Source organism: Dromaius novaehollandiae, chromosome Z (assembly GCF_036370855.1).
Source record: "Dromaius novaehollandiae isolate bDroNov1 chromosome Z, bDroNov1.hap1, whole genome shotgun sequence".
In the NCBI taxonomy this organism is placed as follows: Eukaryota; Metazoa; Chordata; class Aves; order Casuariiformes; family Dromaiidae; genus Dromaius; species Dromaius novaehollandiae.
In genome coordinates, this window is record NC_088132.1 from 82,324,049 (window position 1) to 82,342,010 (window position 17,962).

General features: G+C 37.8%; 1 protein-coding gene across 3 annotated transcripts in view; it reads right to left on the bottom strand.

The window, feature by feature from the left end:
- LOC135324913 (dymeclin) overlaps positions 1-17,962 on the bottom strand; it is a 218,362-nt gene that overhangs the window by 177,544 nt on the left and 22,856 nt on the right. For all 3 annotated transcript variants that reach the window (XM_064501988.1, XM_064501989.1, XM_064501990.1), the window contains exons 3-6: positions 15,934-15,986; positions 15,201-15,294; positions 13,477-13,610; positions 5,670-5,742 (exon numbers count right to left, since the gene is read on the bottom strand). In XM_064501988.1, the coding sequence (XP_064358058.1) occupies positions 5,670-5,742; positions 13,477-13,610; positions 15,201-15,294; positions 15,934-15,986 (354 nt within the window). The remainder of the gene's footprint in view (positions 1-5,669; positions 5,743-13,476; positions 13,611-15,200; positions 15,295-15,933; positions 15,987-17,962) is intronic.

Below are 17,962 nucleotides of genomic sequence, written 5' to 3' on the forward strand. Positions count from 1 at the left end.
TCCTCCCACTGCTGGGCTTTCTTGACTGGGAGACAGAACAAAAGATTGAGAAAACAACCTAACAAAGCTGGAAATATTCTGAAGTGACCAAGTGATTAAAACAATTGTGGAATTCAAGACCTTTTATTCCTAGATCTATTTCTAAACCATCCCAGGCCACATGGCTAAATACATTTTCAGCTCACTGGAACTCAGTTTTTCCCTCTACAGATTGAAAATATTACAAAGTATTTAGGATTTTTAATTGTTGCATGGAGCTATGTTCTTCTACACTTATCTTTGATATCAGCAAATCTTGTAAATAGTATCCACTAAACCTAAGACCTTACCCTTAGAACAAGGGATGACACGAAAACAGTCCAAATACTTACCGTGAAAATGGGCAGCTCAAATTGCTAGGCCTGTGTAGTTCTCGACTCTACGGGCAAAGGCAGCAGCAGAAGGATGACCCATGTGCTGAAAAAGCTACTGCAAAATCAGTGCAGAGAACTGGACAGTGCCCGATCCATATAAATCATGTCAGGTCTTCTAGTAGTGTGGCCTACCTGAAAAGGAGACTTGCTCCAGCACGGGTGGAGGAAGGTCTCCTAGTAACACCACTTCTTCATCTCGCTCACTCAAATATGAGCCACTGACTTCAAGACAGAATCAACTCAAAGTAGTGGCACTCAGTGGCAACAACCAACTGTTCTGATCTAATATATGTTTAGGCAATGGAGAAAACAGGCTAATGCCTATTAGTCTGGTATCTATCACTGATTTTAAACAGTCTGCAAACTCCTGAGACATCAAGAGATCTACTCGACTTCAGTGCCTATGTATCTTGGCTGCCCAAATCATAGACTGCACCCAAATACTTGCAAGCAAGTGTTTCTCAAAATGCATCCAATACCTGTTGTGATAAAAGGGCTGAAAACTATGACAGAGAAAGTACATTATTAGGAGCATGATTATACAGCATGAGGAATGATCCAACAGTCCAGAGCTTTGGTATTAAGACTCTGAGATTACAAAGATTGTTAAAAGATTAATACGAGATTGTTACAAGTGGAATATAAGTTAGAGCTAGCCTGCTGAGAAGGCAGGTCATAGAGAAACACTAATCTGAAATAAAAACAAAATTAGAATAAAATTAGAACAGAAAAAGAATATGCAACACAGCTAAAGGTTCTCCAGCTTAGGATTTTTAGAAACTTAGGAGGCCACTCATATGCCTTCACAAAATAGAAAAGGATAAATGACTGATAAAGAAAAATCGTCAAAATAAACAAAAACTAAAAAAAGGCTTGAAACGCATTGATCTACTTATCAAAAAAATAGCTCAATTTAAAGGCATTTCAGTTCAGCCAAGCTGTTGAGTGAGCAGATGGTCATGCAACACAGCACTCTTCATGGCTACGCAAGACAGCACCCATGCAGACAGAAATACTCATTATTCACTCCAAAGGCAAAAGCGTATGTACCAGGCCTTGATCTGCAAACACTGACGACAAGAGAGAAAAGCCCTCAAAGAAATACATCTTGTTCTGTAACACTACAAGGTGCATCAGCAAATAAAACCCCTTCACACATATCAGATCCCTCCTACAAGGAGCACAGTAGTCTCCTCCTACGTTTATCACCAGTTATTCATAAACCTTGATGATCTTCAGTGGGAAGCAGTATAAACCTCCATCAGTTTGGCTATTTCAGCTAGCTTCAAAATCAGCTCAAATAGATGGAAGTTTCTCTTTGATGATGAGACAGCATTGCCAAAGAGTGCTGAAGTCAAATAGTTGTTCAAATATCAGAACTACTACAATCCTAAGCTCCCTGAATTGCTGTTTTTCAAAAGTAGTATTCTAAGCTACTGTTTTAAAAGTAATAACAAAAAAACACAATATGAAATATTCTCCCCAAAATAGGGGAGAAATTAGCAAGGAAAAAGCCTGAACAAAAACATTTCTCATTATCTGTACATGGCATTGTTTGCACGCTGCAATGATGCTGCAGAGCTTTATAATCAATTGTATTTCCCTTCTTCCTTCTATACCTGAGTATTAAACTCCCGGAAAACATAGAAATCATCCTTAAATGAGTCAAATATTTTTAACATGAGTCCAATCTTTCACTTTCAAATTTATTTTCAAAGACAGACTGCAGCCTAAAACAATTTTGACTATAGAAAATAACAGAATGTAATGGAAATATCAACTAACTTCTAGTGGCACCACAGGGTGTTACTTAACAATGATGTAACTGGATCACAGTATTTCATTTTTCCTCCATATGCATTTATAGTTTTTAAATGAAGTGAAAATGTACTGATAACAACCAGATGTTCAGTTATGCATACCAGTTCTTAACAAGCTGCTGAAAGAAGCCTTTATAATTTAAAACTTTCGGAGCTCAATCTTGCAACAAAATGTTAGCGATAGTTTCTATGCAAAACAAATATGATTAAATATTGAAGTTGTGTCTTTTTTGCTGAGTATGTAGTTTGGATCATTAATGTGCACTCTTGGGTGCTAACATTAACAAGACCAAAGAAAAAGCAGAGTATCCATAACACACCCAAAGGAGCCATAAATCAAAGATCAACATACCATAACTCAAGTCTTACAAAGGACTGCACAAGTCTGATTCTTAAAAAGCAATAATGTAGTTTAAATAAAAATTCTTAGATGTCAATATGTGAAACTTTTCCCTTTGGCATTTTGTGCAATGCAGAGTCAGCTTTGCAAAAGGGTAATTAATCTAAGGTCTTTTCAGTAAGTCTCAGATACAGGGCCACAAAGCTGTTGAGTCCTGTGGTCCCTACTACCACCTGTCTTAGCTATGCTGAGGGCAACTTCCATAATATGCTTTTGTCTTTCCCAATAAGAACTCTAACTCGGAGAGATAGCTTTTCCCATTCCTGATAGATAAGTCTGAGACACTCTTTCCAGCTATGCATCTCTGTACATCTCTGGAACTTTTCCAAACAAAAATCAACGCATTTCAGTTCCTCACTTATACCTCACAGGAAGAGATACAGAGAGGTGAGTTATGGGCTTGCAATTTGTCTTCTTCCCCATCTCGCACACCTTGGTTATTAGTTTGGAGCTTGACTGCCCAGTTGCATTTTCCAAGTGTTTCTACATGTTATTTTGTAGGCAGACACAAGCTCATTTTGCCAAGACTCTGGGTGAAGCAAGCTCAGAGCTGAGCAGGCTCTACTCATGCTCAGGGAAGACTCGATCCTTCATGAATTTGGTTAGCCCAGGGCCAAGCCCAAGCCCCTGGGCTCGCTTTTGGCCAGTCTGGAACATGGGCCAAGATTAGGCACCTGCCTGAAAAATACCACACACAAGTACCCTAAAACTCTCCTCCCAACAGTACCCCTCACCTTACACATACAACTTCTCACCATTATATTCAAGACTGAACAGTAATGATATCTTTCTATCTTATAATCAAATTTCTCTCTACTCCATAACATAATCTACAGAGCTGCATCCAGCAACACTGTCTACTATTCAGCCCACTTGGACAACCTATTGCTTCCCAAAACTCACATATTAGACTTGAAATTTTCTTGATCTGTTCCAGTTACGGCAAAAAAATTAACTACTCCCTTGATAGAAAGACGGGAAAGAACTGAGCATAAATCTGATCAGAGAGACAGGGAAGCTAAGAGTCATGTCACTACCAAAACAACTCTGATCATTCTCCTAGGGGGGGAATTAGTATTACCTTAAGCAAAACTGCCTCAACTTCATACCATCTTTATAAGAACAAGAGTTAATTTCCCTCCTCCTGTAGTAGATTGTGGTCCTTTCGTCCTCTGACTTAAAATACAGCTACTTTTGATTTACAATACAGCTACTAAGAAGGCAACCTTCAGTAACAAGAGATATCAAACAGAATGAAAACTCTCAGCAGGGCCACTTTTTTGATTGTGTATTAGAACAAGCAAGTTTTTCCCCATACCTTTCCTCTATCCTTTCCTTTCAATGACCTGGTAAAAAAAAATGTTGTTAAGACATTATTACATTGTTAAACACATTACATTGCTAAACAATACAATATTACACACTCTTATAAGTGTTACTACCCTACTTAACCTTGGCCAAATTAACAATGCAGTAGCATACTGTTTCAGAAAAAAGTCAGCCAAGAAAGCTTGTTTGCAAAAATATCTTTCCACATCTAACACTTATGAGAAGAGTGAATGAGTCCAATATAGCTGAACATTAAAGATTATATAGTGGCTACATAACTTTGAGCAAACCATTATTATTACTATATCATATTGTAAAGCAAGTGCTTTCAACAACTATTTCCATTCCCCCCAACCGCATTCACGCAGAATGGAAATGCTGACAGGTTCAACTGTTGAAAAGGGTTAAGAACAATTATGCCTGCAAAATGTTTTCTGCCAGAAAAACACAATAAATGATATTGGATTCTATACAGCCATTGGGACTTACAAGAAGAAAAAACCCAAAAACCACCCACAGGATTTATGAACTTGCCCATATATTTCAGTCCTTTCACCCCTTCATATTTCTTCTAATCTGCTCCAAACAAAACGTGTATCTGTTCCAGGAAGTACTGACAAGCTTCGCAGAATGACACACTAAATCATATTGCTAATTCATTATACAGCGACTACTCAAAACCCTCATGTAATGCTGACAGCACTGTATTTAATGAGAGCTATGTTTCAAAAACTATTGTATCTTTGTCAGCTTTCCAACTAAAAGAGCAATCAGCAGTATGAAAACTAAATCATCAACAGAGATATGTACTATACTATAACAGATAAGCTGTGAAACTCTTTCAAAGCTGTGATGCTTTAATTGCAACAATACGTATTTTAGGTACAGATTACAACACAATATTAAACATAACAGCTACTGCTAACACTATCTTTGGTAAAGTTTATCTTGTAAAGAAATGGTAAAACTAAAAAGGACAGGCGTGAAAGAAACATTTTTTATTCAAAAAAGGAAAAAAAGTAAGTTCTTCTCCCTTTAATACTATGGACTGCAAATAAGAAAAGTGAAGGAAGTTTCATGGCACACATCCCAATGGAATGTGGAATCAACACATCTCAAATAAGACAGATGCATCTAAAAAAAGCAATGTAAACAAATCAATTTTCTGCTGGAGATCTACAGAAATGTTCCACTTAGTCATGTCTCTCTTCTTCAGCTATCAATTCACCGGTATTTCAGAAACGAACACTAAATGAGAACAAGCCACATGACTGCAGCTCAAAAGCCCACACAAGTGCAGAACAGGAACTTTTGTTTGCACCTTGCTGGGTGCCCCAGAGATGAAGCGATGACACCTCTGATGCACCCTTCCCTGTAAAAATAGCACAAGAGTTTCCAACCAAAAGTTGGTAGTAACTTTCTGTGTACTGACAGAGGTACCGAAAACAAACAACAAAGCATCTACAAAACAAAATGGGATAACTCCTGCTCGTGGTTTGAACCGAGTATGAGATGCTGACTGTTATTCATTCCAATAAAATATTCAGGGCTGGTACTGGCAGCAGTTTATCATTATCGGTACTTTACCGTAACACAGAGCATTCAAATTCAAATCTATTTTTAAACATTATGATCCCCATCATTAAGTTCTATGTTTGCTCAAATGCTTGGTTTATTGAATGAGGTTGCAAAAGAAACCCAACTTACAAGAGGGGAATTTCAACAATGAGCTGGATGAGGCAACACAGCAACTCTTCTATGAGGTCTTCACACTCTGTTCCTGAAAAGAAGCACATCAAAGGTTTCCTGAATTTTCTAACACAAAAAAGCATGGATTTAAACACATAGATCCAGACAATCAACACCTATGAATGCACAAACACTAAATTTCATCTGTTTATGAAGAAGGCATTCTTACCAAAACAGAAAACACTTGAGATTATTACTAGAGGGAATGGTGACATTAGGCCTTTTATATATAAATCAAATAACTAACTACAACCAGATAAACTAAGTGGGAGGTTGGTATCACAGGAAATCTGCTAATGTTGAGCACACCAAGCCTTTCTCATACCCACAAGCTTTACTGCTTAACTAAGCTCGCATTAAACGCTGTTATTACTAACAGCTTGGTTGATTGATCACTAGGGACTCCTAACAGGTCCACAGTTCAAGTCTCCTCTTGAAATTCCCTGCACTCCATACATATTGCCCTTCGCCCCTTTTTTTTAGCCCCAGGAAGAAGCAGAGACAAACACAGAAAGCACATCGTTTCATTTATCTAACATATACTGAACAATATTCCAAATTGTGATCTTTCAAATGAATGCAGCCTGCAGTACATTCACGGTAGGCTATTCTTAAGCAGTTCAGTCTTTGCAATGTGTTCTGCACGAGGGCACATTTATCTAGTGAAGAGGTTTCACACGTTTCAATTAATAGAAAAGATTCGCGATTTTCCAAGTATAAGTGTGCAAAAATTGCCCTTAACGCATATACACAATGTGACAAACATGTGACATGATTAGAAAGTTACTTTAAAAAAAGTTAGAAAATTCTAATCAATAAAACCAGTAGTGTTTTACATTAGTATTGCAATTCTCAAAAGCAACAGGAACAGAAGATCTTTTAAGAAAACCATCAAACCATCAGTTGTTGTCACGTAATACTAAAAGAGAGAAAAACTTGATGATCCAAGGGATGTATTTGCTGCTTACAAAACAAAATTATAGAAAGATACATATAACACAAAAAAGTGAAGGATTTTACAGCGCAGACTGGCCTTAAAGCAAGCACATTTTTTCCCTGTGCCTCACCAGACAGGCATCATACCACTGCACCACAACAACTACCCAAATGGCTGTTTATTTTGCATTTTCCGATAAACAGGTCTTGCAATAAATATAACAATTAGAGCCAAGTCATGGCATTGTTATTCTGTTTAACCCAAGTTTGTTCTTAATTCCAGGACTCAATTTTAAGAAGCACACCAGAGGGAATATTCACAGTAAAGCGAAATCATTTCTTTCCACAATCAGCTTATTAAAAACACATTAAAAACTGTCACCTAGTGAACTGCACATTCTAAAGGAAATCAGTTTTTTATCACGGAAACATGGTTTCCTTTATATAGGATCCCCCATGAGTAAACACAGTGTAGGTCCTGTTAGCACAAAACTAGAACTGCTAAGAGTATTTAATCTTAGACTGAAACTATGGTCAATAATGAAGTCCAGATAACATATTGTACATAACTTGAAGGTGAATCTCTTCTAAAATTTTATAAATATAGAAAATGCTTATGGAGTGAGACTTCTTAAGTTTCCAAAAGGTATCGAATGTTTTTCTCTTAATAGCTGAGGAAAGGGGTGGGGGAAACAAGAAAAGAAAATATGAGAATACTGTTTCCACCATGCTATATACACAACTTGTTTGGAGAGAGAACAATGTTATTTGAATATGAAAGAAGGCTTTTCCTTGCACTTTAGGTTAAAAATAAAGCAAGACGATTGGTTAGCACACTGATGCAGAATGGAAGATGTTAGTCTTTCCTGCTCTGTCCTCAAACTGTATTTTTTTTTAAACTTAATTGCTGTAATCAATGTCATTCAGCTAAAATAATTAATGCATCCTTTTCCCCAATGGGGCACAGGCATTCTTGTTTAATTCTGGTCTTGCCAAGACAATGAAGCGGATGCATGCCAAATCTATAACGTGAGAGAGAGCTATAAACACAGAACACTCTGTGTTTTCATAAACAATGCCTTTTTTCAATAGCAGGATAAAGACAATACATACAATACTCATTCACATTAATAGATCACATACTTGGATTAAAGACACATGCAAACCCTTGGGGCAAATAAGTAAAGGGTGAATCTGTTCAGATAAGATTAGAGCAGACTTGCACAGAGAGAAATCATAGGTACGTCTACTAAACTCTACTACAGTGTAAAAGTAACCGCAAACACACACAGTTAAAAAGAAATCCAGTTATGCTGAGGCACCATTTCTCAATCATCATATTTGAGGCACCGAATATGTGGATAACTTGCATGATTTTGCTACTTAAATAATACTGCTTTACTTTTAACATTTTCAAAACTACCCACAGTACAGACACTGGATTAGCAGGCATTAGATAGGCAAAACAACTTATCCAAAGCAAATGAGAGGTGCCATTAGACACCCCTTCTGCTAAAACAAACAGCTCCACCACAGCTCATAATTACGAGTCTAATATAGATGACATAAAATAGTCTGGCTTGCCAAGTAGCTAGCTACCATGTTGTCAAGACCCGATCTGAGCTGCTGTGGAAGCTGGATGTGCCTAATATCAATAAGATATTTAGACACAGCAAGGAATAATCTCTCCCTAGATACTACCTGCTTTTTCTGTCCTATTGCTCCTGTGCTCCTATAGATAGATTAGATTAAAACCTGGACACCAGTACAAAAATAATTCATGTTACTTGTAGAGGAGTACTTAAAGCCTCATCCATACAGTTAGTTACATAACAAGCAGACTTCAAGAAACCAAGCTTTTGGGGGTTTTGTGGTTAGATCTTCAGCTCCCAGGCTTCTCAAAAGCTTCCACTTTGCCTTAAAAGCATTAGCAAAGAGTACATAAACTAGCTGCCATCCTTAATTTCCTTTATGTGATAACTGAAAGCTCCTGTAATCTTTTAAGGGCTGCAATAAGCATAACATTGCTTATTCTCTCCTCTATCCCCATCCTCCCCAAACTGTCTGTCAGGAAAAAAACAAAAATGTGTTGTGTTTTGTAAAAGACCAGGTGTGCTCTCAGAGAAACCGTACCTTTTAATGATTTTCCTTTCGAGTCTCACCCATTCCAAAAGCACGCTGGGGTTCCTTTGCATGTGCTATAATGCACCAAATGCAGTCCTTAGCAACTTTGTGATTAAAATATTGTGCATACGGAATGAATAAAGTTTTCTGCTATAGGTCAGAGAATAAGTTATATGAGCTGACAATCTGACTGAGAATACAGAACATGCTAACCACTCTTACGCTTCTGAACCACACCACAGTTGTGACTGAAAGAAAAAATACAATATAGACAGCGGAAACCTCACCAAAATGTGTGTGATCTGTTAGCTACGACTTGGCTCCAGCTTCAGACTGGAATATGCCAAGTCCTCAGCTCACCTGCTAAAATAGGCCAACAGTAGTCTGAACAGAATAAAAAACTGAGATACGGACACCTCTGGGTGAGGAACTGCTACGTGCCAACTCGCTTTACTCAGAACGCTGCTGCTATGTCAGGGCGTTTTCATTTAGCGTTGAGCAGGAGCGGGCTAGAAACGGTGACTGCAGGCTGCAAAGCCAGACAGTCTAACTGGAACCAAGTTATTCCCTTATGGAACAGAAGGTCATTTTCTCATTCAAAGAATCACACAGTTTCCACAAAATATTTAATTGCAAGAACTATACAGGATTTAACCTAAATGCCAAGAAAATAGTAAGTCATGGAAGATGACACTAATTTAGAATTTATTAGTGTCAGGCATTTTTTGAATCTTAAAACACAGTTTATTATACAAGTCTGTACAAGACTTATCCCACAATCAAAATTGTGCAATATCCTCCTATCAAAGTTATATGCAAACTCCCAATTACGGACTAAGAGGCACAAGCTTCTACTTCCTGTGCTAAAAAACCATCTGAAAACTGCCAAAAGCAGTAAACTTATTTATGGGCTGATTACTCTGGGAGGAAACCAATGAAGAGCGTTGTGGGAGGAACACCAGCTTCTCTCTTTCACTCGATCCCACGCAGTTTGTTCATTAGGAACTTCGTTTAGCATTTATAATGATGGGCTACAACTTATCCTTCCACTCATACTTTTTGCAAATAATCAATAATCACTTTGTATGATGCGCAGTTCAAAAGCACACCTTTCTTCTGAACTTAAAACACAGTCTAGCAAGGAAAAGCACAAACTGGACATTCAGAAAGAGTGAAAGTAAATAAACTGTAAGATCTGGGAGCTGAATTCTTCTTGCTATTAAAAAGCACTAAGTAAACAATACTATGTCATATATTAGCTGTCAAAACACAAGATATATTGCTGAGGAGCAAGTGGCAAGGATATTTTCCATACATCATTACTATCATACACTGTACATTTCTGCCCAAAATACCAAATAACACACAGCGGGTGCCAATGTTCTGACCGACTGCAGCACGAGCAAACTGATGTGCTGATGCTGCACTCCCCGTTCACGAGGTGCCATATTTAAACTAAAGAACATGGTGCTGGAATATATGCTCAGGATAGAAGGGGGGAGGGAGAAAAAAGTGATGCTCACAGTTTAAACAGAGAAACACAGAGAAACAGTCTAGAATAGTGAACACAATATCCGCTCTGGTAAATGAAAAAACAGGAAGGACAGCTAAGAACAGCTTAATTTTTTTTAAAGTATGTTTACCATAGAGTTAGGCACATACAACAGGGGTACAGAAAATACTGATAAACCTATGTAATTTGCAGAATACCAAGGGCATTCTAGTGATGGGGAGGGTGGTAGAAAGCTACACTTACAACTATGAAAGCAGAAACAAAAAATTTGGGTTTTTTCTGCTCACTTTAAATAAGCCCTAATACAGCAGCATTTTTACTATACTCTTTTGATGATACCTCACTTTTTCTATATCTCAGTATAAAAATTATGGAAAGGCATCATCTTAACCTTATACTTAGAAAAAAAACCTAAGTGAAGTATTTATTAGGAACCTCAAGTGATGGATATGTCCATGTAGCATGATACAGATCTCGATACTTTGAAGGGGATCACAAGAATGATCTCCAAATGGAAACTCGAGTCAAAAGAAGAAACTGGCCCAAGCCCACAGCCGAGCAGTGAGAGCTGACAAGGAACTCGTTTCCTGTCTTTCAGTCCCCTCTTCTAACCAACAGACCACACACAATTACCTTCCTAATCAAGAACATCCAGCTAACAATCTGCTCAAAGATAATTGCTCAGTACATTTGCCATCAATATGCACAAAATTATCACTAATAAATGTCACTGTGAATTACAGTCAAGTGCTACTAAACATTGTGAAAATATGGATCTAGCCCGGTGACAACAGTCACTTTTAATATTATGCTGTGAGGAACTCTCAACATAAGGAATAAAGATTGCTGTGGTTCAAACTAACAAAACTTTCCAGCATTCCCATCTGTTTTACTGTGCTACAGTATTCAATTTAAGCAAGGGGTGGGCATTTTTTTTAAACCAGGTATAAACCCACAGGCAGTCTGCAATGATAGCTTATTATAAGCAGGCACTGCTTTTTAATGTATCAGTTAGCTGACCTCATTCTTGGAGATTACTCATCACAGTTTAAATACATTAAACCATTTCAACATGTAGCACTTAATCTTTTGGCACCAGAAGTCTGATTTCCCCAGAGCAACGCCAGGCGCCAAGGAGTTAACCAGATTTTAATGAACCGTTTTCACTGTTCGGTGAGCAAGCAGCTATTAGGCATTCGCAGCACATGTCCTTGCCTGGCTTGACTCTTCAGGGAAATCCATGCTGGTAATACAGTGCGAGTGGGTTATGGAAGAACAACCAGAAGTATCTCATTCTGATACCAGTCATTTTGGCCAGGCAGTTTTTGGTTTTACACAATAAATGACATAAACGTCCAAATTCAATGGTAACCTTACAATGAAGTGAGGGAAATTTACAATCAAGATTCACATGCCAGCATTAGTTTCATGTGTTCTGTAATAGTGTCACAATATGGCGTGACACAAAAGATTTGTGGCAGATAGTGTTATGATTTTTTATGCTGTAATCAAACTAATTTTGAACACATACATTCACATTCAAAAAGCATGACTTTTTTAAAAAAAACACAAGATAGGAGGAAAGATAGTTAAGTAATCCAGTCATTCCTGCTGTCTTTCATCTTGTGCAACATACTCTCCATTTCCTTGAGCTGCACTTACTTTCAAACATTCTGCCTAAATTCACTTTTCTGTAATTCTTGTTCAAGACAGATTTCATGGGATGAACTATTGCCCACTAATTAAATGTTAGCAATTTCCTTTTTTAATGGATCAATTGTAATCATAGTATTGTTTTCTTTCCTCGGTAGATTTCTAGAAGTTGCTTTTATTTCATTCCCTGTCTGCTGCTGATTTATGAAACATATGTGAAAAGAAAACCCAAAGGGTATGTTTATTTTTACAATACCTTTCTCTTGAGGTATGGCTAAGCATCTTACAGGGTATTAGAACTAACGACATTAGAACATGCAAATCACGTTCTCCAAGAGACACCTTTCTTTATTCTCCATCATTAGGAGCAGGAGAACCAGACTGTACCACCACTCATCTTTTCCTTGCACAGCGCATTTCATTTCAGCCCTCCTTTTATAGAGAAGAAAACAGACTCAGAGATGGGAAGTGACTTGTACCCAGGGTCACATGTGGCAAGCAACTTGAGAGTTGCCTTCTATTCATAGTTCTGCAAGTCTCAGACAGGGAGAAAGAAAAACAGCATTAATCTCATGATGTCACTGAAAAAAGTGAATTATTGAAATAAGTGAAATAACTACCTCCAATCCCCTTAAATACCAAGAATTCAGCTTCCTAAATAATTGCAACATCACCATTCCCACACTGGTAATAGGATAGTTTTGCCCCAATTATATTTTATTCTTCCCATCTTCTTAGAGGCCAAAGACAATGCTGTGCCCTGCGTTTCTCCATTCAGGCTCTGTCACTTTCCTAACTGGAACTGCAGTCCTGTCCTCTGAACAGGCCGATCACAGAGGGATTATGTTCAGACGGGATTCTCAGAGAACAGAAAAGGAAAGCACTGTGTATCCCTTCCTGTGCAGATTCCATTACACCTCATGTAACGGAGCACCTCGCACAAAAAAGAGGCATCAGAATACCAAAGCATGTTCTGAAGAGGACCATTATTACATTTTAAACTGTATTAAAATTACTAAAACTAAGTTAGGTCTACAGTGTCAGTTCTGAATAACTGTTTAAAAATACCAAATGAAGTCTGTAAAGAAATGATCATGTTAAGTTTAAAAATAAATCTTTAAAGAAAAATAAACCAAACAACTTAAACCCAGCTTTAGAAAAGGTCTGTTTTGTTATGAGAATCTGTAACATGCCAGAAGCTTGTTAACAGACCTTTATTTCCAAATAAAGAAAAAAAGACAGTCAACAAGTTACTAAAAACTCTCAGCACATTTTGTAGATGTTCTCTTTCAAATGTTAGATACAAAGGAAGATGTCTTACACTGTATTACTTCAGACCCCAAAGTAGCCAGGTTTACTACTGACTACATGCGTCCAGTCACACAGGTTGTCCTGAACAATAAAGCGTGTTGTATGTAGCATCATTACAGCTTCATTTCTAGTTTTAAAACAAAGTTTGATATTCTTATCTAAAGAGAACATCAGAGCTCATTACTTTCTTGTGGGATATTTGTTTCATTAGCAATAGCATATACCTACCATATGAGCCTGGTGTTTTCTCTTCGTAAGTAAAATGAATTTGCAGTTCCTCTTCTGACATTCGACTGATGAATACTTTCAGCAAACAGCAGATAATAAACAACGCATTGTGAGCCTGCCAGATAAAGAGGTGACTAGAAAAGAAACAAAAGCAAACAAGAATCAGTAACAGTTTGTGAACATACATTTAAAAAAAAAAACAAAAAACACACAACAAGATTATGCCAGAATAGACAAAGGGGTTCCTGTCGCTGAAGCAAGGAAAAGCCAAAGTGCTCTAAAGTGTCAACTGAAGACTCTCTGCTACACCAAATTAATTAGAAGTGTATTTAAATACAGTTTTTTTTTTCCCCAAGAAGATACAGTTTTATTCCTAATTGTAAGCTGGTATTGCTAAAAACATCATAGTGCCAGAAGTGCCACTGTCTTCAAAGAGCTTACTAGATGGCTTAGTATACTTCAATGGTTTCTAGACCCTACGAACTCAAATCCACCCAAACAGCTGAAATTTTCCTACAGCTTCAGTGTGAAAGCTATTCTGACTCCCCAAACCTTAGCACTTTTCCTGATCTAATATTTCTCAGATGACTCTATGCACCTATGGACTTCAGGACCACAACAAAGCAAAAGCGTCTATTTCCCTTAAGATTTTTCTCAGCTTTCTGAATGCAAGGAGACTATAGCTTCACAATGTTTTCTTGAATCCCAATAAGCAACTGCTAGGAAGCCCATACAAGAGCATATAGTCAAGCTCTGGTTGAAGCTATGCCGTCAGATATTTCTGAGCTAAAGTAGGAGTCATCCCTGCACAAGTAACTTTTCTCCAGATAGAAGCAAGAAGGGTGAGGGCAACTCCAGGAGGAAGTGGGCACTAAAGAAAATGTCTAACTCTCCTCAGATCTAGAGCTTCAAAAAGACAGACATTTGTCAAGGGGTACAGGGGAACAGTTATAGAAAGCTTCCCCAAAAAATTATATAGTGCTGTACATGAAACCTCTTGGATTTCTTTCCTATTGCTGAAAGAGGGAAGTAAAAAAAACGACAGTTGCATGACATGACTTGAAAGAAATAACTTTATATAGAAGTTCCTATTCAAATGCAATCCAATTGGAAAATATTCCTGAGATAAATTAAAATTTAGATAAAAAGGTCAGGAGATTTTTAAATAGCTAAAAACCAAGTACTTAAGATGAAAATGACATTTGCTTTGAAGAATCAGGCATTCATTTATCTGAGCCATTACATCCATCATTTAGGTATAAAAAAACTTCAAACATCACTGGCTGGTCAGTCTTCCTCTTAGACATTACTTATGCTCCAAGGGGTTTTGAGTGCTGCACTACCAACCTAGTAATGGAGAATTTGTGCTGCATGTTTACTATATGTGCAGTCTAGAGTAAATTAAGACAGCAACACCTAAGGACTGCACAATATGGAAGGCAGAAATTAGCACACAGTTACACATCTGAATCCAGTGAAACAAATGTGGTTTCTGTAACACACAGGAGAAGGTAAACACGTCTTTTTTCCCTGCTGTAGTCTATTTATTACTACTCTATGCTTGAAAATGTACTAGATATATCTTTGTTTGAACAGAATAAGTAAGAGAAGTCTAAATTTTGGTCTGTAAATATGTCAGCTAGCAGAGCAAAACCTCAAGAGCTAGAAACAAAAGAACAGTTAAAAAGTGAAAGGGCACACACAGCTTTTCTCCATCTACTTACTTCTGACATTCTGCTGAAATTTTTAATTCTTTGGTTCTAGAAAGAAAGACTTTAATCAACGATCCAAGGTTTCCTGTTCGAGGATTCTTCTCAACTAGACAAGGGATTGCAAAGATATGATTATATAGCATTTGTAATTTGATACTATTTAGTTCAAACAAGATACAGAATGAAAAAAAATTTCGATGCGTTAAATACTTCTACATACAGTATGCTACAACTGATTTTCTTCTTTTAAGATTCTCCAGCGCATGCTTTACTACTCCATGATTGTCTTCTAAATACACTTTTCAGCCTAGATTTAAATATCCCAAGTGTGGCACTCAAACTGCTTCCTTTTCATGACTACTTTACAGCACAAGAGTTTCCTATCAGAAAATAGGACTGGTATTCACAGCTAACCTTTATATTCTCTCTTCATTACATCCCCCAATTACCTCTTCCCCGACCCTGTCTGGCTTGGAGGGCAAAGGAGAAAGAAGGAGGGAGGGAGGCAGGGAGTTGTTCTAATTCTTAGTCATTTTAATTTATATAAAAGAGTTAATGCTGGAAGTTAAGTTTCTAAAAGTTTGGGAGGTATAGACAAGCACACTCTTAAACATACTATTTTAACCTTACCAGCGGAACACAGAGAGGTATAGTATACTAAAGATATGGATGTGCACATGAATGCTGTTTCTTAATTGTTCTGATAAACCACATGGGAAAAAAGTTGAGATGTCACATTTCTCACCTAAAGACTTGCAGACTGAGATGGTGGCTTCTTCCAAGAGCTTTAAGTCAGCACTAGAGGAAAGAGGGGAAAAAAAAATCACCACGGTTACATAAGTAAACGGAGTTCCTGAAACTGAAGCAAGAATTCCTAGCAAAACAGCAGGAAAAAATTTCTGTGAAGCACTTAATTTCAGCAATCCACTAGCTGGTTTATATAAATACCAAACAGTACAAGATGTATTTGAAATACAGTGACTATAAAACAGGAAATTAATACTCAAAAGTGAAAAGTCTGTCAAAGGGAGGGGAAGACAACTGCTGAGCTGAGTTACTGCCATGCTTGGTTTGATCCTTGAAAATAAGCATAGAACCGCAGTCTTTGGAAAGCACTTGTTTTTGTATCAGGACTATCATGTGAAATAATGCCTTTTCTAAAAGCATAAATTAAAGAATCCTCAACTTGCCATTTAACCTCAAGCTGAGCACTACTTTCTGTTACCTAATGTTGTATTACTGCAACAATCCCTTGCCACATACACCAAGTTTTTCATAACTTCACTAGTTGCCAGTTGGTATGCTTCAGCAAAAAACCATCAGCTGAAAAGAACAAGAAAACCCTAAAGCAGAACCCACCAACAAGCACTGAAAGTAAACACCAACTGTGTCAAATGCATAAAAATACATTTATATACTTCTCCTGCTACAAACCTACCAGCACAAACTAACTGATCCTCAACAACTCTGCAGAAGAACACATGGGAAGTAAATAGAGCACATTTTTCCTTAATAGATGGGGAAAAAAAGATAAATAATAATCAGATATTTTGCCCAATGCCACATCAAGCAATCTGAAGGTGTCGCAACAATAATACCTAAATCTCCTGTCAATGCATATTAAAAGTAAGACAAGAATGCAAGCTTCTTCTCTTCAAACTTGATGCTTTTAAAATGACAAGTCACCACTGACACTCACTAATGTACAATATAATATAAAGCCCGTTGATTTTGCACTTCTTTGGATTTTCTATGACAGTTTACTTGTTGGGAAGTAAACATTACTAAGGTTAAGAGTTTGGAGCCTATTCATTTCCATTTTGCAAACTCACACTTTAAAACAGGTAAAAGCCAACACATTCCCCTGGAACACCAAAACCTGCATGCAATGACATAATATTTCATCAAAAAATTATTACGTGAGACCAGGTACCATTTTACCTCCTGACTCTGCCATTCATCCCCACTTAGCTCTTTCTCACAGAGCTTCTCTTAGCATTTTCCTTTCCCATATTCCAACCAGCTGTGGGCTGCAGACTCCCTCTACCGTGCCACTAAAGCACAGGCCTACAAGGGTTGGCAGAGCAAGCAATTAAGTCTATCCAAACACCTCCTGCAAATGCAAGTATGTTGTTAGACCTCAGCAGCATTAAAAACTTTGCTCCTGCTCATTCCATACGGTGCTGTGAGGTCCCGGATGTAAAGTGTGACAGAACTGTAAAGTGGCTTCATTTAATAATTTACTTCAGTTCACTTCATAGCTGCAAAACAGACAGAGGAAAAACAGCATTTAGCAGACCTGGAAATTGTTCCTTCCCCACTCCCTCCACCACCCGCCATCAGGATTTCCCTGCCACTAGAGCGTGCCTCATCTCCCACAGCAAGGGGCCGAAGAATCTGCCTGGAGTGCCCCTGTTTGTGGGATGTTTTGCCCTATAGGCTTTTGTACATCCTCAGTTTCTGCACCCATGCAGCGATTACTGATCATTCCACATGTTCTCAATAAGGGAAGGTATTAAATGAATAGATCAAATCCCTATTAAAAATTCAGGAGATGCACGCAAAAGCAAAACTTCTCCAAGAGGTAAAATATGAAATAGCTAAATTCCCTGGCTGACCGTCCCGCTCACTCTCAACGCAGAGATGAGATCTGTGGCCCATCTAGGCCAACACAAAATTTCCAAGGGTTGCCAAAACAAGATACCTCTTTGGAAAAAACCTGCATCTGGAAGTGACTTTACAGTAAGGATGACCAGGATACGAGAGAAGGTTTT